At 37.3% G+C, this 22,321-nt stretch overlaps 1 protein-coding gene across 14 annotated transcripts in view; it reads left to right on the forward strand.

The window, feature by feature from the left end:
- Positions 1-22,321, forward strand: part of FBXL13 (F-box and leucine rich repeat protein 13) — a 204,693-nt gene that overhangs the window by 20,751 nt on the left and 161,621 nt on the right. For 12 of the 14 annotated variants that reach the window (XM_049096636.1, XM_049096633.1, XM_049096637.1 and 9 more), the window contains 4 exons: positions 3,904-3,971; positions 5,020-5,174; positions 6,958-7,067; positions 9,772-9,933. In XM_049096636.1, coding sequence (XP_048952593.1) covers positions 3,904-3,971; positions 5,020-5,174; positions 6,958-7,067; positions 9,772-9,933 — 495 coding nt within the window. Of the gene's footprint in view, positions 1-3,903; positions 3,972-5,019; positions 5,175-6,957; positions 7,068-9,771; positions 9,934-22,321 lie in introns of those variants that run through there. The other 2 variants (XM_049096643.1, XM_049096642.1) reach the window with 2 other exon arrangements.

Below are 22,321 nucleotides of genomic sequence, written 5' to 3' on the forward strand. Positions count from 1 at the left end.
AGAGAGAACCAGGCTCCATGCAGGGAGCCCGACGTGGGACTCAATCCTGGGACCCCAGGGATCACGACCTGAGCCAAAGGCAGATGCTCAACCACTGAGCTACCCAGGCAGCTGTATTACTTTTAATTTTTCCAGCCTTTGAAAAGTTTTAAAAATTAGACTTGGGAAGGATTTGAGGTAATGTATTCAACACATATTTTTTAGGCCTGTCTCAGTCTGCTCAGGATGCTATAACAAAATACCACAGGCTGGGTGGCAGTTATAAACAACAGAAGTCTGTTTCTCAGAGTTCTGGAGGCTAGGAGGTCCAAGATCCAGGTGCTGGCAGATTTGTCTGGTGAGAGTCTGGTTCCTTGTTCATAAACTGCCATCTTCATGCTGTTATGTCAGATGGCAGGAGGGATGAGAGAACTCCCTGGAATCTCTTTTTTTTTTTTTTTTTTTTTGGAATCTCTTTTATAAAGGCGCTAATGCCATTCCCAAGGGTTCCACCCTAATGAGCTAATCATCTCCAAAAGTCCTCACCTCAAAATACTATTACACTGGAGATCAGGTTTCAACATCTGAATTTTAGGGCACATAAACATTTAATCTATAGCAAATCCCATACTATCTTGCTAGCATTATTCTAGAATGATGCTATGTGGGATATTAATGAAGTTTATGAATGAAGTAAAGACACAGTGCTTTAAAATATGATGAGAAAAAAATATGATGAGAGATGTTAAAATAATTTAATATATAATCTCAAAAAATATGTATATAATCTCTTGATTCAAGGATTAACCGAGCATAAAAAAGAACTGCCTCCCAGAAGAAAAATTGTGTTATAATATACTAAAAACCAAAAATGATAATATGAATGTAAGGATTTACATATTTTTTTTGTTTGGTTCTTACCAGATTCCTAACATTACACTAGGTACTTCATATATTATAGAAGTAAAGCTTCTTTTTTCTATTGGAATTATTTAAATGCATCAATTTCCTCAGATGTAATAAATGGATAGCATTGAACAAAATTACATTATTAATGGGGACCAATTTACTCCCTATCACTACAATTAGTGTCATTGTTGACACTAATGAACCATAAATTCAGTATCTGTAAATTAATGAACAGATAATTTGTAATCTGTTAGTTGTGTTTTAAAATGCTATTTCATTAGTTTTTAATTTATTACAAAATTTCCCCAGGCCTTAGCAGCCTGGGATACAAGTAGAATGGTGTTGATAGTGATATTCCAAATTTCACTGCCTCTAGTTTCTATCATAATGCAGGAGATTGGTTTCCCCTTAAAATTCCAACCAGTTGTGGGACTCCTGGGTGGCTCAGTGGTTAAGCATTTGCCTTCAGCCCAGGGTGTGATCCTGGGGTCCCAGGATCAAGACTCACATCAGGCTCCCCAGAGGGAGACTGCTTCTCCCTCTGCCTATGTCTCTGTCTCTCTGTGTCTCTCATGAGTAAATAAGTAAAATCTTAAAAAAAAAAAAAATCCAACCAGTTGTGTCTGGAACTCCCAAAGCTGTCCTGTGTGAATTCAAGAATTCCTCTTAAAAGTATGTCCCTGGCTTAAAAGTGGAGTCTTAGCGCTGATACTCTTGCTGCCTTGAGAGCTCTGAAGTCCAACTGAGGTGGAGCTTCTTCAACCACAAATCCTAAAAATGCCAAATAGCACTCCTTTCTCTGGACTCGTCGCTCTATTCAAACCATACCTAGCGGTCACACTGTTTTTAAAGGGATTCTTTTATAAAGACCTCAAATAAGTCAAACTTGCACTTTAAGACTAATTGCACAATTGTTAACCTGCCAAAATGGTACCACCTTATAGAAAGAACTTAAAACTTCTCTGTTCCCAGTAGCTTTGGAATAAAATGCTTCTTGATAAAAATTTAATTGGAGAGATTGCATTATTTTTGGCTCGGGTCGTGATCCTGGGGCCCTGGGACCGAGTCCTACATCAGGCTCCCCTTGGGGAGCCTGCTTCTCTCTCTGCCTGTGTCTCTGCCTCTCTCTGTGTGTCTCTCGTGAATACATAAATAAAATCTTAAAAAAAATAAAAATAAAAAGGATTTAGAGAAAGGAACTCTTAAAAAAAAAGGAATATTAGTATAACAAACTCTTCCAGCATATAGATTGTGGATTAACAAGGGCTTCAAATTCTTTCAAGAACAGAATGGAAAGAACATTTTCATGCTGATTTGAAGAGTTGATTATTAGAAAACTTGAGTTCAAGAGTTACTGGCTGAATTACAATTCTTGTTTTCATTTATTTGATCATGTAAATGTTTATTTTTTAAATGAACTATGCCCTTTATTGTAGATATTTATATAGTACTTTCCAGGTAAAGTCTAATTGTAGGAAATTTAGGGACTAATGGCAGAGCAGAAAAACTGTATTGTAGATGCAATTTGTCTTTATTTCTGCTGCTTCTTTCCTTTTCCAGGTTTATCCACTCTGCTGTGATATTCCCAGTACTCTTACTTTATTTATCTAGATTCCCTTCCCTTATGAAAATCAGAATTTAGTAAAAAATGACTTCGATGATTTATATTCCCCCTCACTATGAGCATAATTTGCACATCATCACCATGAAACTGAGGATTTCCAAATGTCATTGAACATCATGCAGAGTATCACGGGACCTGCAGGCCTTTGTGGTGTGTCTAAAATAAATCCATGATTAACACATACGTTGTATCAACAAACTTAACAAAGCATTTACAACAATGAGCAAAGGAGAAAAACATTAGTCTCTGAATTCAGAATTCTGGGCAGTTGATGTAGATTTGAACCAAACAGAGGTGGCCACATGTTTATTTATATGGCAAATGGTGGTGATAACATAAGGAAAAAAATAACAGTATTAGCCTTTCACAGTAGCCGTGAACATATAACTAATGTGTTGATATAATATTATCTTCACTCATTAAAGAATGTACAGAAGGTACAGATGATTTCAGCAACCCTCAGTCAGCTGTTCCCACCTGTTAATGTATGTTATTGTGAATAGTTGCCAAGTGATAAATACATTTGCTTCTCTTTCAGCATAGCCCCAAATTTTAATTTATGTGGCTTTCCCATTCCTGTTTGGTGATGCCTTCCTGTACACTTTTTTTTTTTTTTTTTTGAAAAGAAAATTTGGGCAGCCTTAGTGGCCCAGCAGTTTAGCGCCACCTTCAGCCCCGGGGCGTGATCCTGGAGACCCGGGATTGAGTCCCACGTTGGGCTCCCTACATGGAGCCTGCTTCTTCCCCTGCCTGTGTCTCTGCCTCTCTCTGTGTGTCTTTCATGAATAAATAAATAAAATCTTAAAAAAAAAAGAAAAGACTATTTAACTTTATACTCTCCAGAAGGGAAAATCATTCAGTTTAATAACGATCAGCAGATCCACAAACTCTATACTACTATCAATGCAGCTGACAATAATAATACCATAGAACTTACTTAAAATGCTTTAAATACAATATAATGAAAAAATTTTAAGTTGCAATCTTAACTTCTGAAAAATAGATAACAGGTGTGCCTGGGTATCTCAGTTAGTTGGGTGTCTGCCTTCAGCTTGGGTCATGACCCCAGGTTGCTGGGAGGGAGCCCTACATCCAGCTCTCTCCCTGCATGGAGCCTGCTTCTCCCTCTGCCTGCTGCTCCCCCTGCTTGTGCTCTCTCTCTCTGTCAAATAAATAGATGAAATCTCAAAAAAAAAAGAAAAAAAATAGGTAAGAGACATATACAAAAAAATTACAAAATATATAAATGGTATGTGGTTCTTCCAGTCTGTTCCTGTCACCCTACTGCCCAGTGCAACCATTGCTCACATTTTCCTGTGTATCTTCTGGGGTTAGCCTTTGCATTCCATTTATTTCTAATGTTTGGTATTTCATTTATTTGTTTACTTTAGATGACTCCAGAACTGATGATAAAAGCATGTACTTTTTATACTGGACATTTAGTAAAGACTCACTTTTGGTAAGAAAATGATTTTTACATACTATTTATTTGTGTTTTTATTCTTAATATTCTCCACATGAAGAACTCATTTTTGGCCAGTTGTTCTGATTTTATCTATTTAATCATGTCTCCATCATTTTGCATTGTATATTTCTTGTATTTTTATTTGGCTTTTATTTAATTAAAATACGTTCTTTACTTCAAGGCATTGCTTTTTAAAAAAAAATAAAACTTCAAAATTGAAAGGATAAGTCTACAATATCTTCATCTGAAATCCTTGGAGATATGTTTTGAAATTTAGATTCCTTTTCTTAAAAATTTTTACAAAGGTAACTTCTGTACATTCTATATATTATATAACATCTTCAGTGGTGTTTGGGGCAGCATGTTGGAACCAAACATGTTCAAATATATTAGTATTTCTACTCTATATATTATGTATATGTATATAAAATGAAATGTATATGAAATAAAGTGGAAAAAAGACTATGAACAGCTATGTGTCAAATCCAGGGAGGATTTTGATGCAAACTTACTTTAGTTTTTAAATTTTTATTTATTTATTTTAAAGATTTATTTATTTTAGAGACAGAAAGTGGGAGTGGGGGGTGGAGGGTGAGGGCGGACAGAGAGAGAGAGAGAATCTCAAGTCAAATCTGTGTGAATGTGGAGCCTGATACAGGGCTGGATCCCAGGACTGCAAGATCGTAAGTTGAGCCGAAATCCAAATTCGGATGCTCAACCAACTGAGCCGCTGAGGTACCCCAATGCAAAATTACTTTAGGTCAGGTCTAGTTTTGCCTCTAAATAGGTTACAACAAAAACTTCTGAATTTCAGATCTTTTCTGGGTTTTAGAAATGTAGCAAAAGGAAGAGCAAGCTCAAAGGAAATGCAAGGACTAGCTGGAAATAAAACAATAACAATAATTGAACAATAATTGAACAACCCCTATACTGTGGTTTTAGGGGAGACAAAGGAGGTATTATTACTCCTCTCCCTCTCCATTTATTAGTAATGTACTGCCATAATATCAAAATACTATTTTTCTGTACTTTCTGCCTATAGCATTTGGAGAGACATAGCAATACCTCTTATAAATGAAGAGAACATTCTAGCTGAAAAAATGGAAAAAGCAATAGAATATGACAATTTCAGACTTCAAAAATATGTATTTCGTCTTTGGCACTCTTATGCAGCAGGTCAAAAAAAACTACTTACAGGTAAATCCTTACATACTAGCAGTTGGTCTTTGTATTCGGGTATTCAAAGAATCAACACATTTAACAATTAAGCAGTTTGTACTAGAGAAGTTGTTATGATGTCTAGAGAACTGTCATGAAATGTAAAACCACTAATTTAAAATATTTAATGAGATTTGTCTCAAAGGGTTTTTTTTTAAAAAAATATTTTATTATTTATTCATTCATGAGAGACACAGAGAGAGAGGCAGAGACACAGGCAGAGGGAGAAGCAGGCTCCATGCAGGGAGCCGGACATGGGACTTGATCCTGGGACTCCAGGATCAGGCCCTGGGCTGAAGGCGCTGCTAAACCGCTGAGCCACCCAGGCTGCCCTCAAAGGGTTTTATTGTAATAGAAAACAGGCATGTTTAAAATGAAATCCTATATGTATTTGTGTGATGTATGTACAAATATAAATATAAATAGGGATCTACTATCATCATTTTTACTCACAGAGAGCTGGTATATCACAGACAGGTACCGAAATGGACTATTTCTTGTAGAGAGTTTTCCATTCCTTACAGATGTTTCATTTAATGGATACATGAGGAAACAAAGAAAACAAATTTTCTTTTCCTTATACCCTTGATAACTGTAATGAATAGACAATGAATGTACATGATCTTTGGAATAGAAATAGGGAACTCCAGCCTTTTGCTCAGAATTTAGCCACTTCACCAAATACTGGTTTATGGCTGCTGCAAACCAGAGAATCATTTCCTCTTGATATCTCAGTTACAGTGAGCCATCTGAAGGTTTTTGTTTTGTTTTGTTTTATTTTTTAGAGAGGAAAAGAGAGAGAGCAAGCACACATGGGAGCATGGGGGGTGAGGGGGGGGAGAAGTGGCTTAGGAAGAGGGAGAGAGAGAATCTTAAGCAGACTCCATGCCCAGCACAGGGCAGAGGATGGGACTCAATCTCATGACCCTGAGATTACAACCTGAGCTGAAATGAAGAGTCGGAAACTTAACTGATTGAGCCACCCAGGTGCCCTCTGAAGGTTTTAACATAAGATTGATGGGCCTCTAATTCTGAGAAGAAACAATTGGCTGCAGCTTAGAAGCCACAGTCTTCTTAAGTGGTGTCCCTGGGGCCTGCCCTTAGTCATCCTCCTTTCTGGCCTGGCTCATATGTTTGAGCTTTGGGATCCTTGGTTAAAACACAAAATGGAGCAGTTTATTTAATCATAGGGCATTCAACTAAATCAGAATACCACCTGATAATTGTATTTCTATGAATAAGTTTGGATGTTCTGGTCTTATAAAAAACAGAGTTGATTAAAAAATGAAATTATATGTATCATATATGTCTTGATGTGTTATTACATCTATTATATATTAAAATTTTTTTAAAGGTTCTATTTATTTATTTGAAAGAGAATGAGATAGCGAAAGAGCACGAGCAGGGGGGAAGGGCAGAGGGAGAGGGAGAAGCACACCCCCTCAAGCAGGGAGCCCGACTCAGGGCTCGATCTCAACACCCCAAGATCATGATCTGAGCCAAAGGCAGATGCTTAACCACCTGAGCCACACAGATACCCCTACATCTTAATTTCTAAGGGCAAAGGTGATGTTTACAGGTTAATAAAGTTTCAGGAGTAAAAATCTACTGCTGTCAAAAGTAATTAATTTTAGATGAAAACTCAAACAAGGATTGTCAAATATAATATTGGTTTATATTATAAACATGATAGAATATTATACACTTTATTTTTTTGGAAACATCTTTAAATATATGCAATAATCTAATAAATCTTCTTTAGAAGCACTATTGCGAATACGAAAGATGTGCCACCATTACAAGCTAATAATTACCCTGACTAAATGGAGAGATAAAGCAAGATATGAGTATAAAAAGAGAGAAGATGAGCTGGTATGGTATCTTGGAAACTTAATATTTTTTAGAAACTGAATACTGATGTTGCTTCGGATAATAATGGTATGCATGGAAAGTACTAAAATCCTGAATATTATGTACTTTTAAAAAATATTTATTTGAGAGAGAGAGAGAGAGACAAGCAGCCTTACTGCTGAGTGGGGAGCTGGATGCAGGGTTTGATCCCAGGACTCTGGGATCATGACCTGAGCCAAAGTCAGACGCTTAACTGACTGAACCACCCAGGTGACCCAATATTATATACTTTTGATGGGGTCTTTACTCTTTTAATTTAATAATTTAAATTTTACTTCAGCTACCAAAAATATTTTCTAATAAATTTTGTTGTTTCATTTCAACTATGAACACTGAGGAAAAAATCATTTCAACATTTTGTTTAAAATTATTTTTAAAAACTAAGAATTAAAAAAAAAACAACTAAGAATTTTGTTTAAGCAAGTGTTTAGATGGATATAGATGTCTAAAATTGAAGAGAAAAAAATAAAATTGAAGAGAAACTGTGATATGATAAAGACTGAATAAATTTTTTCTTTTCTAGATAAGATTAAATTATTATTCTTAATATTCAATGAATTAATTATAATTTTAATATCAAATTATTTTAAAAATTACTAAATTGCTAAACTTAAAGGATCATTCTTAACTGAGACACCCCCTAGGAATTAAAGCAATTAAAACAGAGGACCCAAGCAAATTTCTCCAAACTTAAAAATATCTCTAGTTTGCTTAAGCTATTAGTACATTATTATTTAATGTTGTTTTAAATATTCACACTATTAGGATCAGACATAGAAAAATGGAATTTTTTTTAGTTGTATTACTTCAGAGGCAATGTTTTATTAATAGTATTGAGATACAAAGTTTGGGCATCTCCGGTGGCTCAGCGGTTTAGCGCCACCTGCAGCCCAGGGCGTGATCCTGGAGACCCGGGATCAAATCCCACGTCAGGTTCCCTGTATGGAGCCTGCTTCTCCCTCTGCCTGTATCTTCTCTCTCGCTCTGTATCTCTCATGAGTAAATAAAATAAAATATTAAAAAAAACAAGGTTGGGATAAATAAGAAAGAGAAAAATAAGAAATTAAACTCCCTGTTTTGGAGTTCCTCCATGGAGGGCAGGGTCAACGCCTCCCACCCCTCACTGGTTCAGATGTTGAGATTGATGATACTGTATACATACCAAGAGGGTTAAAGAAAAGAGAGATTGGAAATATTTATGTTTGGAACAGTGCTAGACTCTGCAGAGGACACTGAGATGCATAAAGCATAGTTCTCCCTCTCTGGAAGTTTTTCATCTATTGAATTGGTGTTCTTATGGGATGTCCTCTAGCATTTGCCTTTGGTGGAGTACGTTTCAAACGTTGCCAGTTTAACACTTGTACTTTATGTACCACTGTTTAAGTCTGCTTGTTCAGTGTTTTATCTTTTTTTCTTTTTTAAAAAGATTGATTTATTTATTTGAAAGAGAGAGAGTGCATGCATGTGGGGAGGGAGGTATGTGGAAATGGGCAGAAGGAGAGCAAGAGAGAATCTCAAGCAGACTCCCCACTGAACAGGGAGCCTGATGCAGGGCTTGATCTCACGACCCTGAGATGGTGGCCTGAGCCAAAATCAAGAGTCAGACGCTTGACTGAATGAACCACCCAGGCGCCCCTGTTCAGCATTTTTCAACACTGTGTACTAAGCTAGTGTTTTGACCCTGGCTCCCTCCATGCCTAATCAATGATTGTCTAATGGTGAAATAAGCGACTGTGCATGACTAGTCTGCCCCTTTTCCACCCCTCTTGGACTGAACATCCCTGAAGCAATATTGTTCTTTTAATCATCGCTATACACAGAACATAATGTTTTGCATGCAGTAGGTGTTACATATTAATATATATAAAACACTATATTATATATGATACCGTATTATTCTTAATATAGATGTATATTATTAATTGGGTGTTTAGAGAAAATATTTTCTTCTAGCTATGCACTTTCTTCACCTTACAGTCACTCACTTAAGTGGGTAAAGTGAGAATGGCAGGTATGTTCTGGGAAGAGAAGCACGGAACACTTCTGTGTGCTAGTTCTTCAATGTGTGCTCTTCCTTAGGCACATATATGGATATAAAATTATATGTATATATACATATATATACACACACACCAATCAAAATGTAACACTTACTTACCCTTATGGCTTTTTCTTGATTATGTGGTTTTAAGGAATGTACTGAAAGTTGAAATGGGGACTTCTTGTAACAATAAATCAGGAAAGTCCCCAAGTGCTTTCCTCTGACTCTTTCTCTCTCTCTTTTTCTTTTTTTTTTTTTTTTTTTTTTTGGTCTCTGGGCCAACCACCTTGCCCAAATATCAGTTCCATGCCCCAAATATCAGTTCTGTCATTACCAAAACCTTGACTCTGTGGGTTTCAGCTTCCTCATCTAAAAGAGGACGCTGGACCACATTTTTGAGGTTGCTGCCTATGCCAATGATATCTGACAACTAATGGAAATGATCTCTAATGCTCTGGTGTCTAGAGAATATTAAACATGCTATGGACAAAGATAGTGGTGATGATAATAATAAATAATGTTTAATTGATGCTATTATGGTGTCAGGTACTGCGCTTTATGTATATCATCTCATTTTAACCTTTACAACAATTACATGGAATTTGTCAATTATTGTCATGGCAGATGTTAAAACATGAACTTCAACTGCGAAAATGGAGAAGCAAGGTAAAAGTAGCTGCTAAAGAAGAACCCATTCCTCCTGAACACAGTCTGTCTAAAGCCTCTCTTCTAGGCGGGATTCCTGAATGTGACATTTCACTGTTACCTGAAAGAGCAGTCTCACAGGTTTGTATGAATTCACGTATTGTAACTAGTCATTTTCACAATGTCTACTTAAAGAGTGGTTTTAGGGGCACCTGGGTGACTCAGCTGGTAAAGCGTCTGCATTCAGCTCAAGTCATGATCTCAGGGTTCGGAGATGGAGCCCTGCACCAGGCTCCCTGCTCAGTGGGGGAGCCTGCTTCTCCTCTTTCCTCTACCCCTACCCTAGCTTGTGCTCTCTCTCTCTCTCTTTCTCTCTCTCTCTCTCTCTCTCAAATAAATAAATAAAATCTAAAAAAAATTAGTGGTTTTATAAACCTTACATGAATGATGGAAATCCTATTTCAAAGAAATATGTTCTTTTTACAACTAGCTTTGGATTCAACTCATTTTTTAAGAGGTCATCCTTTTGGATGGTTATAAGATGAATCTAACAATCAAAAGTGGAGAAAGTAAAGCTGTAGAAAATAAGAAGGAAAGGAAAACATTCTTCCATCAAGCATACATTGTCATTTAAGGTGGAATAGATTTTAGATACTCTGGCACTTACTTTAAAAAAAAAATATTTTATTTATTTATTTGTTCATGAGAGACACACACACACACACACACACAGAGAGAGAGAGAGAGAGAGAGAGAGAGAGGCAAAAACACAGGCAGAGGGAGAAGCAGGCTCCATGAAGGGAGCCTGATGTGGGACTTGATTCTGGGACTCCAGGATCACGCCCTGGGCTGAAGGCAGATGCTAAACCACTGAGCCACCCAGGGATCCCTGCGGCACTTACTTTTTAATCTTTAATCCCTAATCTTGTAATCGTAATATTATGCCTTCACTCTAAGATGTAAATAGGCTTGTCTTTTTTAAAAAAAAAATTTATTTATTTTTTTCATGAGAGACACACAGTGAGAGAGAGGCAGAGACACAGCCAGAGGGAGAAGCAGGCTCCCTGTAGGGAGCCCAATGGGGGACTCTATCCCAGGACCCCGGGGTCACAACCTGAGCCAAAGGCAGGTGCTAAACCGCTGAGCCACCCAGGGATCCCAGTAAATGGGCTTGTCTTATTGCAACTTTCAGATAGTTAAAATTTTTATATTATCTTTTTTTCCTTAGATTGTGAATTCAAAAAAGAATCGGGTAGTTACAGTTTACAAGTCATTGAACTGATCAATGAAAATAAGCCATAATTCCAATTATTGGTTATATTCTCTCCTATTTTGGTAGATAAGTAACTTCCACTTTGTGAGATCACCTGGTAAGTGGTGGAAGAGCTATAAAATATGATTTTATTCTGATTGATGGCAGCTTCACATTATAAAATTCCATGTATTAAATACACCCCACTAAATGTACAGAATTAAGGTCAAATTATATTTGGGAACAAGATATCTGTGTGTCTGTATTTAATCTTGCATTTTATCTATATCATGGAGTTAGAATAAGGGTATTTTCACCCATAATTTCCTCTTTACAAATTGTCAATCATATCTTCTTTGCTTCCGTTGTCTGAGGAGACATCCAGAAAAGGGCTTCTATGTCTGAGGTCAAAGAACTTACTGCCTGTGTTTTCTTTTAGGAGTTTCAGACCTCAAATTTAGGTCTTTAATAATCCATTTTGTGTTTATTTCTGTGTACAGTGTAAGAGAGTGGTCCAGGTTTATTCTTTTGATGTTGCTGTCCAGTTTTCCCAACACCATTTGTTGAAGAGACTGTCTTTTTCCATTTGTGTGTGTGTGTGTGTACACACATATATATTATTTTGCATGCTATAGCTATATAGTATATCTTGAAATCTAGGATCGTGATACTTCCAGTTTTGCTTTGGCTATTTGGTGTCTTTCATGGTTCCATACGACTTTTAGGATTATTTGTTCTAGTGCTCTGAAAAATGTTGTTGGTATTCTGACAGTGATTGCTTTAAATATGTAGATTGTTTTAGGTAGTATGGACATTTTAAGAATATTTGTTCTTCTAATCCATGAGTATGGAATATATTTCTATTTGTTTGTATCATTGCCATTTTCTTTCATCAGGGTTTTATGGTTTTTGGAGTATAAGTCTTCCACCTCCTTGGTTTGTTCCTAGGCATTTTGCTCTTTCTGATGCAATTATAAATATGATTATTTTTATAATTTTTTTCTGTTATTTCATCGTGTATAGAAATGCAACAGATTTCCATATATTAATCTTGTATCTTGTGACTTCACTGAATTCATTTACTTGATCTGGTAATTTTTAGGTAGACTCTTTTGGGTCTTCTGTATATAGTACCATTGTCATCTGGAGGAAAGGAAATAATAAAGATTAGAGCAGGAATAAATGAAATTTAGACTAAAAAACCTTAACAACAATAGAAAAGATCATGAAACCAGGAGCTGGTTCTTTGAATAGATAAACAAAATTGATGAATCTTTCACCAGACTAGACAAGAAAAAAAAGAGAGAGGACTCAAATAAACAAAATCAGAAATGAAGGAGATGTAATGACTAACATCACAGAAAAACAAAGGATTATAAGAGAATATTGTGAAAAATTATATGTCAACAAATTGGACAACCTAGAAGAAGTGGATAAATTCCTAGACACATAGAACCTTCCAAAACTGAATCAGAAATAATAAAAAAGAAAATTTGAACAGATTGATTATGAGCAATGAAATGGAATCAGTAATTAAAAACTCCCAATAAACAAAGTCCGGGACCAGATGGCTTCAGAGATGAAGTCTACCTAACATTTTAAAAAGTGTTAATTCCTGTTCTCAAACTATCCCAGAAAATAGAAGGGGAAGGAAAGCTTCCAAATTCATCCTACGAGGCCAGCTTTACCCTGTTACCAAAACCAGACAAGGACACTACAAAAGAAGAAAATTATAGGCCAATATCTCTGATGAACATAGATGCAAAAATCCTCAACAAAATATTAGCAAACTGAATCCAACAATACATTAAAAAACATTCTCCATGATCAAGTGAAATTTTTCCAGGGTTACATAGGTGGCTCAATATTTGCAAATCAATCAACATAATATATCACATCAACAAAAGAAAGGATAAAAACCACATGATCATCCTAATGGATGCAGAAAAAGCATTTGACAAAGTACACCTCTACTCATGATAAACACCTTCAACAAAGTAGAGTTAGAGGGAACATACCTGAGCATAATATAGGCCATATATGAAAAAAACCACAACTAACATCATACTCAATGATGAAAAACTATTGTTTCACTCTGTAGTCCTTAGCATCTTCTTGCTTATTGCCTCATGGTTGCAATATGGCTACTCCACCTCCAGCCATATCTTCACTTATCAGGCCTGAAGAAGGGTGAAAAACCCAGTGGTAGGAAGCAAAAAGATTGGCCGATTCCTGTTTTGTAGAAAAGCCAGTTTCCCCTAGACCCCACAGTCAAGTCTTTCACTGATATTGTTAGGCTAGAAATTTGTCATGTCTAACTGCAAATTGCTAGGCAGGAGGGGACTTTGAGTGGGGATTGAGTAAGTTACCACAGATAAGAAGCAAGCAAGTATTTAAGAAGTCAGTATATAATTGCTGCAAAGGAATTCTGGTTTAATGCTCTTCCCTCTCCCAATTCAGAGAAGCCAAAATGTCAATTAATAAAGGATCAGTGTCCAGAGTCAGGAAACCATCTCATTAAGTGGTCCAGGGCCTAATACAGACTTGTACATGGAAATTTCAACACTTATGATGAGCTATGAACTGGCATGTTTTCTCATAAGAAGTGTTTTGGTTGATAATACAGAAGAAGTGGTTTCATGTACTCCCTCATTGATTACCAGTAATATTACTTTAGGCAATTTCAGCCCTCTTGGCACTTGATCTGCAAAACTTCCCTGCTCTCTTCTCTCCAACTGAACTGTAAATTTATGGAGAAGAGTTTATGTTGGATTACTTGAAGTTTCAAAACAATGAAAGTCATTGCCACTTTTTGCATTTTACATATTATTTTCTGATATCACATCATGGGGAATGATCAGGATTCCTCTCCTTCCTTCTACCCTGATTCCTGCTCCCATTTTCATGTGGGACTACATAGAGTCTTTTTGGGATCATATTGATAGAGTCTACCAGAGTACTCAAACCATAGCATGATCTTGAGAAAGGAACGTAGAGATTTCTGTGCTGATATTTTACCTTTTTTAGGAGCTAAGGATCTAAGAAATCAAATGACATTCCCAAAGTCAGACAACTACAAAACTCAGACCAGGACCTGATTTTGCTAATTCTTGACTAAAATTATAAACCCTATACCATTCTGTTTATTTTTCTTGGAGAATTCTAGAAAAATGGAATGTGTACATGAATATTTTACTTCTGAGACAAAAAAGGAATGGAACCATTTATATCTGTTTAGTTGTATTACCCTTAAAAGTAGATGAATAATATTTTTCTTTTCAAAATGACTAAATCTTGTTACGACACTAAAGTACAGCATTATTTTTGGATATTCTCATTTTTTTCCCCAATCAAATAAATTGTCAAGAATGTCCATTAAAAATGCTAAGGAGGGCAGCCGGGGTGGCTCAGCGGTTTAGCGCCGCCTTCAGCCCAGGGCCTGACCCTGGAGACCCGGGACCGAGTCCCACATCAGGCTCCCTGCATGGAGCCTGCTTCTCCCTCTGCCTGTGTCTCTGCCTCTCTCTCTCTGAGTGTCTCATGAATAAATAAATAAAATCTTTAAAAATAATGCAAAGGAAATAAAATAATGAAGATTTTATTTATTTACTAGTGAAAAACTGGAAATTAATGATTCTAAGACTCACATCCTAAACAGCTGGATTTGTTAAGCTTGTTAAATGCTATAGATTCTCAAGGACTTAAGGAAAAAAAGATGTTATAAGCATGAAAATGTAATGTGAGTTGGATCTAACTTTAAAGTTTTTGAAAGTGTTGGTCTTTTTTTTAGAGATTTTTATTTATTTATGAGAGACACAGAGAGAGGCAAAGACACAGGAAGAGGGAGAAGCAGGCTCCCCATGGGGAGCCCCATGCGGGACTCGATTCTGTGACCCTGGGATCAGGCCCTGAGCGGAAGGCAGACGCTCAACCGCTGAGCCACCCAGGCGTCCCAAAAGTATTGGTCTTTAAAAGAAATTGAGATTGTACAATTTAGGTTGTCTGATTTTTTGATGGAATAATTGAAAACAGCAATCTGGAATGTGATACAATTTGAACTTGGAAAACACACCGACACTGCAGGCTTGCTTTTTAGGTTCAGTTACATCAATCCATGAAAATAGGTCAGGTTCTGTTTTATAACCATTTTCCTTAGTATCATTTACCCATTGGGAAAGGCTGCTTAGTTAGCAGATGGTAGGACTCATACACTATCTCTCAAATTCAGAGCTAGCTGGAGGGTTGGCTAAGACCATTTTCCATGAAAATGTAAGTTTGGTTGTTTTGTTTCTTTTGGTATCTGTGTAGTTTGGCAAGCAATACAGAGAAAGCCTCATGTTGACAAATTTGGAAAGTCTAAATAATCTTGTTAGGTAATGAATGTGGTTGTTTTAAAATAAAAAAATTGTTTGATCAGCTTAATAATATAAGGAGTGTCTTAGGGCTGCCCTTCATTTTATTTTATTTTATTTTATTTTATTTTATTTTATTTTATTTTATTTTATTTTATTTTTTGCTGCCCTTCATTTTAAATAACTATAATATTTTGTTTGTTTGTAAAAGATAGTAGCATGTGAACTTACAGGGAGTTATAAAATCACCTTCAGTGTTGATGACTCATCTTCTCACTCAGAAAGAAACCCCTTAAAACCCCTGGATAGCTATTAAAACTTGTGCCATGTTGCAGGAGAAGAACCAGATGGTTCAGGCCTGTTGGATTAAGCTACTTAGAATTGTAAAACAAAAGAGAATTCTCAATGACTTTTTAAATCCATGTTTTGATAACCTCAGGGGTCAGAGCGATCTCAATTCACTGAAGCAGAGAGTGGTTCCAGGTTTCATAGGCATATATTATGGGAACTTCAGATAAAGGAAGATTCCAAAACCTTGCTCTATCAAGGAACTATGTGTGTGTTGGCTCGATCTGTGGTGTGGTGAAAAAGCAGCTGGAGCAAAACATCTAAAAATTGTTTTAGGATCAGCTTATTTTTGGTGCAAGACTGTTCCGCCCATGGACCTTGATTTTATTATCACTTCTGTTCTAATTGGTAATACTAAGTTAAGTACTTTACAAATTATTTTCCTATAAAGTTTTAATGACAAATTGTAGAAGATACTACATTAATTTTAGCAGGAACCACTTTGGCATCTCGTTCCTAAGATGAAGAAACTACACCATAGAAAGAGGCAACTACTTGGAAATTGAGAGTGTGTGCTCTGGAGTGTGGGTGGCCAATACTATCTTTAGCTGTGTGACTTTGGGCATGTTGCTTAATCTCTTTTAAGTTGTCTCACTTGTATGGGTAGATAATAATAAAAAAAATCTCCTGTATATGCTATTATGAGGATTAAATGATTTAATAAATATGAAACACTTAGACTAATGACCAGCACATTGTAATTTCTCAGTGGAAGTTGGATTTAGATATCTGAGTGATGGAGAAACCATTGAATACAAAGTCATGGAAAACCAGGTTCTAAAGTCAGTCCTGCTGGCTCTGTCACTTTGCAGATCCCAGAGGGCATCTAACTTCTCTCAGCCTCAGTTTAAAGACTTTGGAAATCTCTAGCAGAGTATGTATGTACTTGCAGTTTCTTCTGTTAAAAAGAGAGGGTAAGCTGGATGGCCTCTCAGACCAACTTCTAGCATTACACATCTATGACTCTTGGTTGGAAACAAGCATCCCAACAGAGGAAAATATCAGGAATGAATGCACAAAACCCTAGAGAGGGCTTTGTCTCTGTTTATGCCCCTGTCCTGAATGCTTCTCCACCCCACTATTAGCTTGATTAGCTCTTCTGCTTTCTTTACTGTCTCAGCTTAATTGTCACTTGTCAGAGAGACGTCTCCTGACAACTCAATCTAAAATCAGTCCCCGCTCTAAGGCCTTTTTCTTTTCCTCCATAACATTTGTCATTGTAAATAGCTATTAATTTTCAATAACATGCTTGTTTTTTAATCTGTCTCTTCCACTGAAGTAAAAGCTTTTTTTAGGTTCTGATATTACACCTGTTTTGATTACTTCTTTACCCTCAGTTCGTAAGATTGTCACAGTCACTCAATAGATTTTATTTCATTTATTGAACAATGATATTGGATTCCTGCAATGTACAAGGCTCTGTTTTAGGTATTGGGGAAATAGTAGTGCTCTCATGGGGCTTATATTTTTATGTGAAGAAAGAGTGAACAAATAAACAAATGTGCAAGAATGTGTCATACAGAGTTAAATGCTATGAAGAAAAGGAGTCGGGATAAAGGATGAACAGTTTTACTAAAAGGAACACCAAAAGCCAAGGTAGCAAAAGCTAAAATAGACAAGTAGGAGTTTATCAAACTAAAAAGCTTCTGCACAATAAAGGAAACCATCAGTAAATGAGAAGACAACCCACTGAATGGGAGAAAATACTTGCAAATCATATCTGGTAAGAGGTTAATCCAAAATACAAAATATCCAAGGGCTAAGACCTTTGAGCAACATTTAGGGGCTCTAACCCCATTGTACTAAAAAAATTCATGTATAATTTTTGACTCCTCTAAAACTTAACCACTAATAGCCAATTGTTGACCAAAAGCCTTACCAGGGCAGCCCTGGTGGCTCAGCAGTTTAGCGCTGCCTTCAGCCCAGGGCGTGATCCTGGGGTCCCAGGATCGAGTCCCACGTCGGGCTTCTTGCATGGAGCCTGCTTCTCCCTCTCTCTGCCTGTGTCTCTGCCTCTCTCTCTCTGTCTTTCATGAATAAATAAATAGAATCTTTAAAAAACAAAACAAAAAAACCCCACAACAGCCTTACCAGTAACATACACAGTTGATTAACACATATTTGTATATTACATGTATTATGTACTATATTATATAATAAAGTAAGCTAAAAAAGAAAATATTATTAATAAAATCATAAGGAAGAAAAAATATGTTTATAGCACTTCACTGTACTGAAAAAAAAATCAACACCTAAGCAGACCTGTATAGTTCAAACTTGTGTTGTTGAAGGGTCAACTGTATATTGAAGAACCCATAGAACTCAGTAGCACAAATCAAACAATCTGGTTAAAAAGTGAGCAGAGGATTTGAATAGACATTTTTCCAAAAAAGACATACAGAAGGCCAATACATGTGAGAAGATGCTCAATATCACTAGTCATCAGGGAAATGCAAATCAAGACCACAATGAGATATCACCTCACTCCTGATAGAATGGCTAACATCAGAAAGACAAGAAATAATAAGTGTTGGAGAGGATATGAAGAAAAGGGAACCCTTGTGCACTCTTGGTGGGAAAGCAAAATTGTACAAACTCTATAGAAAACAGTATGGAGGGTTCTCAAAACATTAAAAATAGAAATATCACCTGATACAGGAATTTCACTTCTGAATATTTATCCAAAATACATAAAGTCACTAATTTGAAAAGAAAAAAATGCATCTCCATGTTTATTGCAGCAGTATTCACTATAGCCAAGACATGAAACAACCCAAATGCCCATCAACAGATGGCATTTGAACAGAAAAAGGAAATGATGTAATATATATACACAATAGAATATTATTCAGCCATTTATTTATTTTTTTTAATTTTTATTTATTTATGATAATCACATCACAGAGAGAGAGAGAGAGAGAGAGGCAGAGACATAGGCAGAGGGAGAAGCAGGCTCCATGCACCGGGAGCCCGACGTGGGATTCGATCCTGGGTCTCCAGGATCGTGCCCTGGGCCAAAGGCAAGCGCTAAACCGCTGCGCCACCCAGGGATCCCATATTCAGCCATTTAAAGGAAGGAAATCGTGCCATTTGCAAAAACATGGATGGACTTTGAGGACATTATGCTATATGAAATAATCAGAGAAAGACAGACAAATAGTGTATATAATCTCACTTATATGCTTAATCTAAAACAAACAAAATAAACAGAAAATGAAAAAACTGAACTCATAGGTACAGAAGACAGATTGGTGGTTGCCAGAGGAGTAGGGTGGGATGTGGACAAAATGGGTAAAAGTAGTCAAAAGGTACAAACTTCCAGTTATAAAATGAATGTCATGAGAATATAATGTACAGTATCGTGACTATAGTTAATAATACTGTACTGTCTATTTGAAAGTTGCTACGAGAGTAGATCTGAAAAGTTCTCACCACAGGAAAAAAATTGTAACTATGTCTGATGATGGATGATTACTAGATTTATTGTGGTGATCATTTTGCAATATATACAAAAATCGAATCATTGTGTTGTACACCTGAACCTAATACAATCCTATATGGCAATTATATCTCACTTAAAAATAAAAATGACTGGAGTGTGCTATGCTATCAGGGAGAGGCTTCTCTCTATGGGATGTTTGTTGAAAGAACTGAAAGAAAAATAACACCAAGAAAATGGGAGAAAAATTTCAGGGGTGGTTGAGTAAGGTCAGCTTGGTTGGAATGAAGGACTTATGTTGGGAGCGGCAAGATATAAAATTGGAATGATGGGATGGAGCTATATTGTTGAGGCCTTGAGGATCTACTCCAATGTTGGGCTTAAAACAAGTAAGCAGTGACATGATGGCAGATTTAGAAAGCAGCTCTCTTTCCTCTTCCTGTCTTCACCCTCCCCCCATACTTGGGTCATGGAGGTGGGGTGAAGTCTGAAAGTGGAAGGGGCGTTCTCTAACAATGAGCAGTAGGACAGCATTAGTGGGCATGATATGTGGGCTCTAAAAGATAAAACAAATGAACAAACAAAACAGAAACGGACACACAGATACAGAGAAGAATCTGGTGGTTGCCAGAGGGGAGAGGAAGGTGAAGGTATGGGTGAAATAGGGGAGAGTGATTAAAAGGTACAGACTTCCCATTATAAAATAAATAAGACACAGGGAGACAATGTACAGCACAGGCAATAGAGTTAATAATATGTAACAGCATTGTATGGTGACAAACTGCAGCTAGATTTATTGTAGTGATCACTTTGTCATGTATATAAATGTTGAATCACTATGTTGTACACCTGAAACTAATGTGAAAACATTGCATGTCAACTACACATCAATTAAAAAAAATTTGAAAGAAAACCCAAACTCATTGCCAGCATGCACGCATGCTTACACACACACACACACACACACACACACACACACAGAGGAAAGGAAAGGACCCATGAGGGAAGCAAAGTGTTAACAGAATTCTGGGGTCAGTGCTATGTGGTGTGAAAGAGGGAGTGAGGAGCCTGATAGGGGATCTGGAGCCTGAGTGACTAGAGGGGTGGGAAGCTCACAAGTATTAACAGGAGCAGAGCCAGGTTTTTACTGATCTTAAATGCATGACTCACATCACTCAACACTTATTCCTGACTCATGCTTCTTGTCTTGCCAAGTGTTTTTCTTTCCATACCATACAATATTCCAGTGAAATGGCTGGTGGAGTCTAATTCATTTTAGCAGTTTGCCATCTGTTTTTGATGGCTTGAGATCTGCACTGAAGCAGTTTACTAATTAACTCAAGAGTTTGTGTTTCATGTTCAGAAGACAACTCTCCTTGTATCACACCACAAGGTAAAATTAAGTAGAGAGCTGCTACTCCTGCTCCTTTACTGTGCCTTCCCTGGTCTCATCATCTTCAATTGCTTTCTCTTCATTGATCTATTCCCTGATGTCTCTAAATATATCTCACTCAGTCCTTTGAAACATTTCTCAATCCTCCTTCCTTCTCTACTGAGTTAACATTCTATTTCTCTCCTTAGATGTGTTGTGAAACTTCTTGACTCTACCTCCCACCCATCACTGAGACCCTCAGAGATGGCTTTTAACCAGTCTCCATCTGGGTGTTCCAAAGGCACAAGCCAATTCATCATTTCCAGAATAGAACTCATCATTTCCTTCCTCCAACCCTCTCTTTTTCCTGTATTCTGTTTCTAAATGAGTGGCATCATTGACTCAATTGACCGAGGTAAATTTGGGAATTATCTTTGACTTCTTTTCTTTGTCCCCTACTGCATATTCTCTCCTTTGTAATGTGTAATCTCTCTGTCTCCTCTCCATTCTCTTTAGTACTTTGTGCCTATCAGTAACATGATTGGCAAAGCTCCTTAATGGGGTCTTCCAGCATCTGCTCTTTTTTTTTTTTAAGATTTATTTATTTATTTATGATAGACATAGAGAGAGAGAGAGAGAGAGAGAGAGAGGCAGAGACACAGGAGGAGGGAGAAGCAGGCGCCATGCCGGGAGCCCGACGCGGGACTCGATCCCGGGACTCCAGGATCGCGCCCTGGGCCAAAGGCAGGCGTTAAACCGCTGAGCCATCCAGGGATCCCCCCAGCATCTGCTCTTAACCTTGACTTCCCAACTCATTTTCTTTGCCCACCAAATGAAATCTGCCACAAAAATTTTTATGTATGTATGTATGTATCCAACTATCTATCTATCTATCTATCTATCTATCTACTTAGCAATGGGAGGGGCTGAGTGTGAGGGAGCGAGAGAATCTCAAGTAGCCTCTGAGCTGAGTGCCCAGCTGGATGCAGAGCTTGATCTCATGACATTTGAAGTCATGATCTAAGCCAAAATCAAGAGTTGGATGTCCTGGGAGTCACCTAGATGCCCCTCTAAAGTCACATGTATTCCTGTTACTTTCCTGCTTAAAATCACTTACTGACTCACCACTGGCTTTAACTCACCCCCCAAGGCCCTTCATGTTCTAGCCCTTCCCTGCCTCTCAGCTTCAGTCTCCACCATTTCCCCATGGGAATCATTGGTTCCAGTCATGCTAAGGAACTCTCATTACCCAAGTGAGGGTAATTTTTTTTTAAAGTACAAAACTATAACAATTTTATTTTTAAAGATTTTATTTGAGAGAGAGAGAGAGAGAGAGCAAGAGAGAACACAAGCAGGGGGAGCAGCAGGCAGAGGGAGAAGGAGAAGCAGACTTCCCACTGAGCAGGGAGCGTGACTTGGGCCTCGATTCCAGGACCCTGGGATCATGACCTGAACCAAAGGCAGACCCTTAATGGGACTGAGCCATCTAGGCGCCCCAAAACTCCTTCTAGCCATTGAGCCCTTTCTGTACAGAGCCCCTTCTCGTCTTCTTTGACTGGCTTGCTTCTGCTTGGGCACAGCTCAGAGCTCAACTTTGCTCTTCTGTCCTTCCCCTGAATCTCTATTACTTACCCATCATATGTGTTCCTTGAGCTCCTGAGGCACTTCTGTCTCTTATAATAAGTATAATTACTTATTTTCCATTTTCCTCTTGGACTGTTAGTGTCTTTAGGACAGGGACAGTGTCTTTCATGCTTTGAATTCAC

This window comes from Canis lupus, chromosome 18 (genome assembly GCF_003254725.2).
Source record: "Canis lupus dingo isolate Sandy chromosome 18, ASM325472v2, whole genome shotgun sequence".
Classification (NCBI taxonomy): Eukaryota; Metazoa; Chordata; class Mammalia; order Carnivora; family Canidae; genus Canis; species Canis lupus.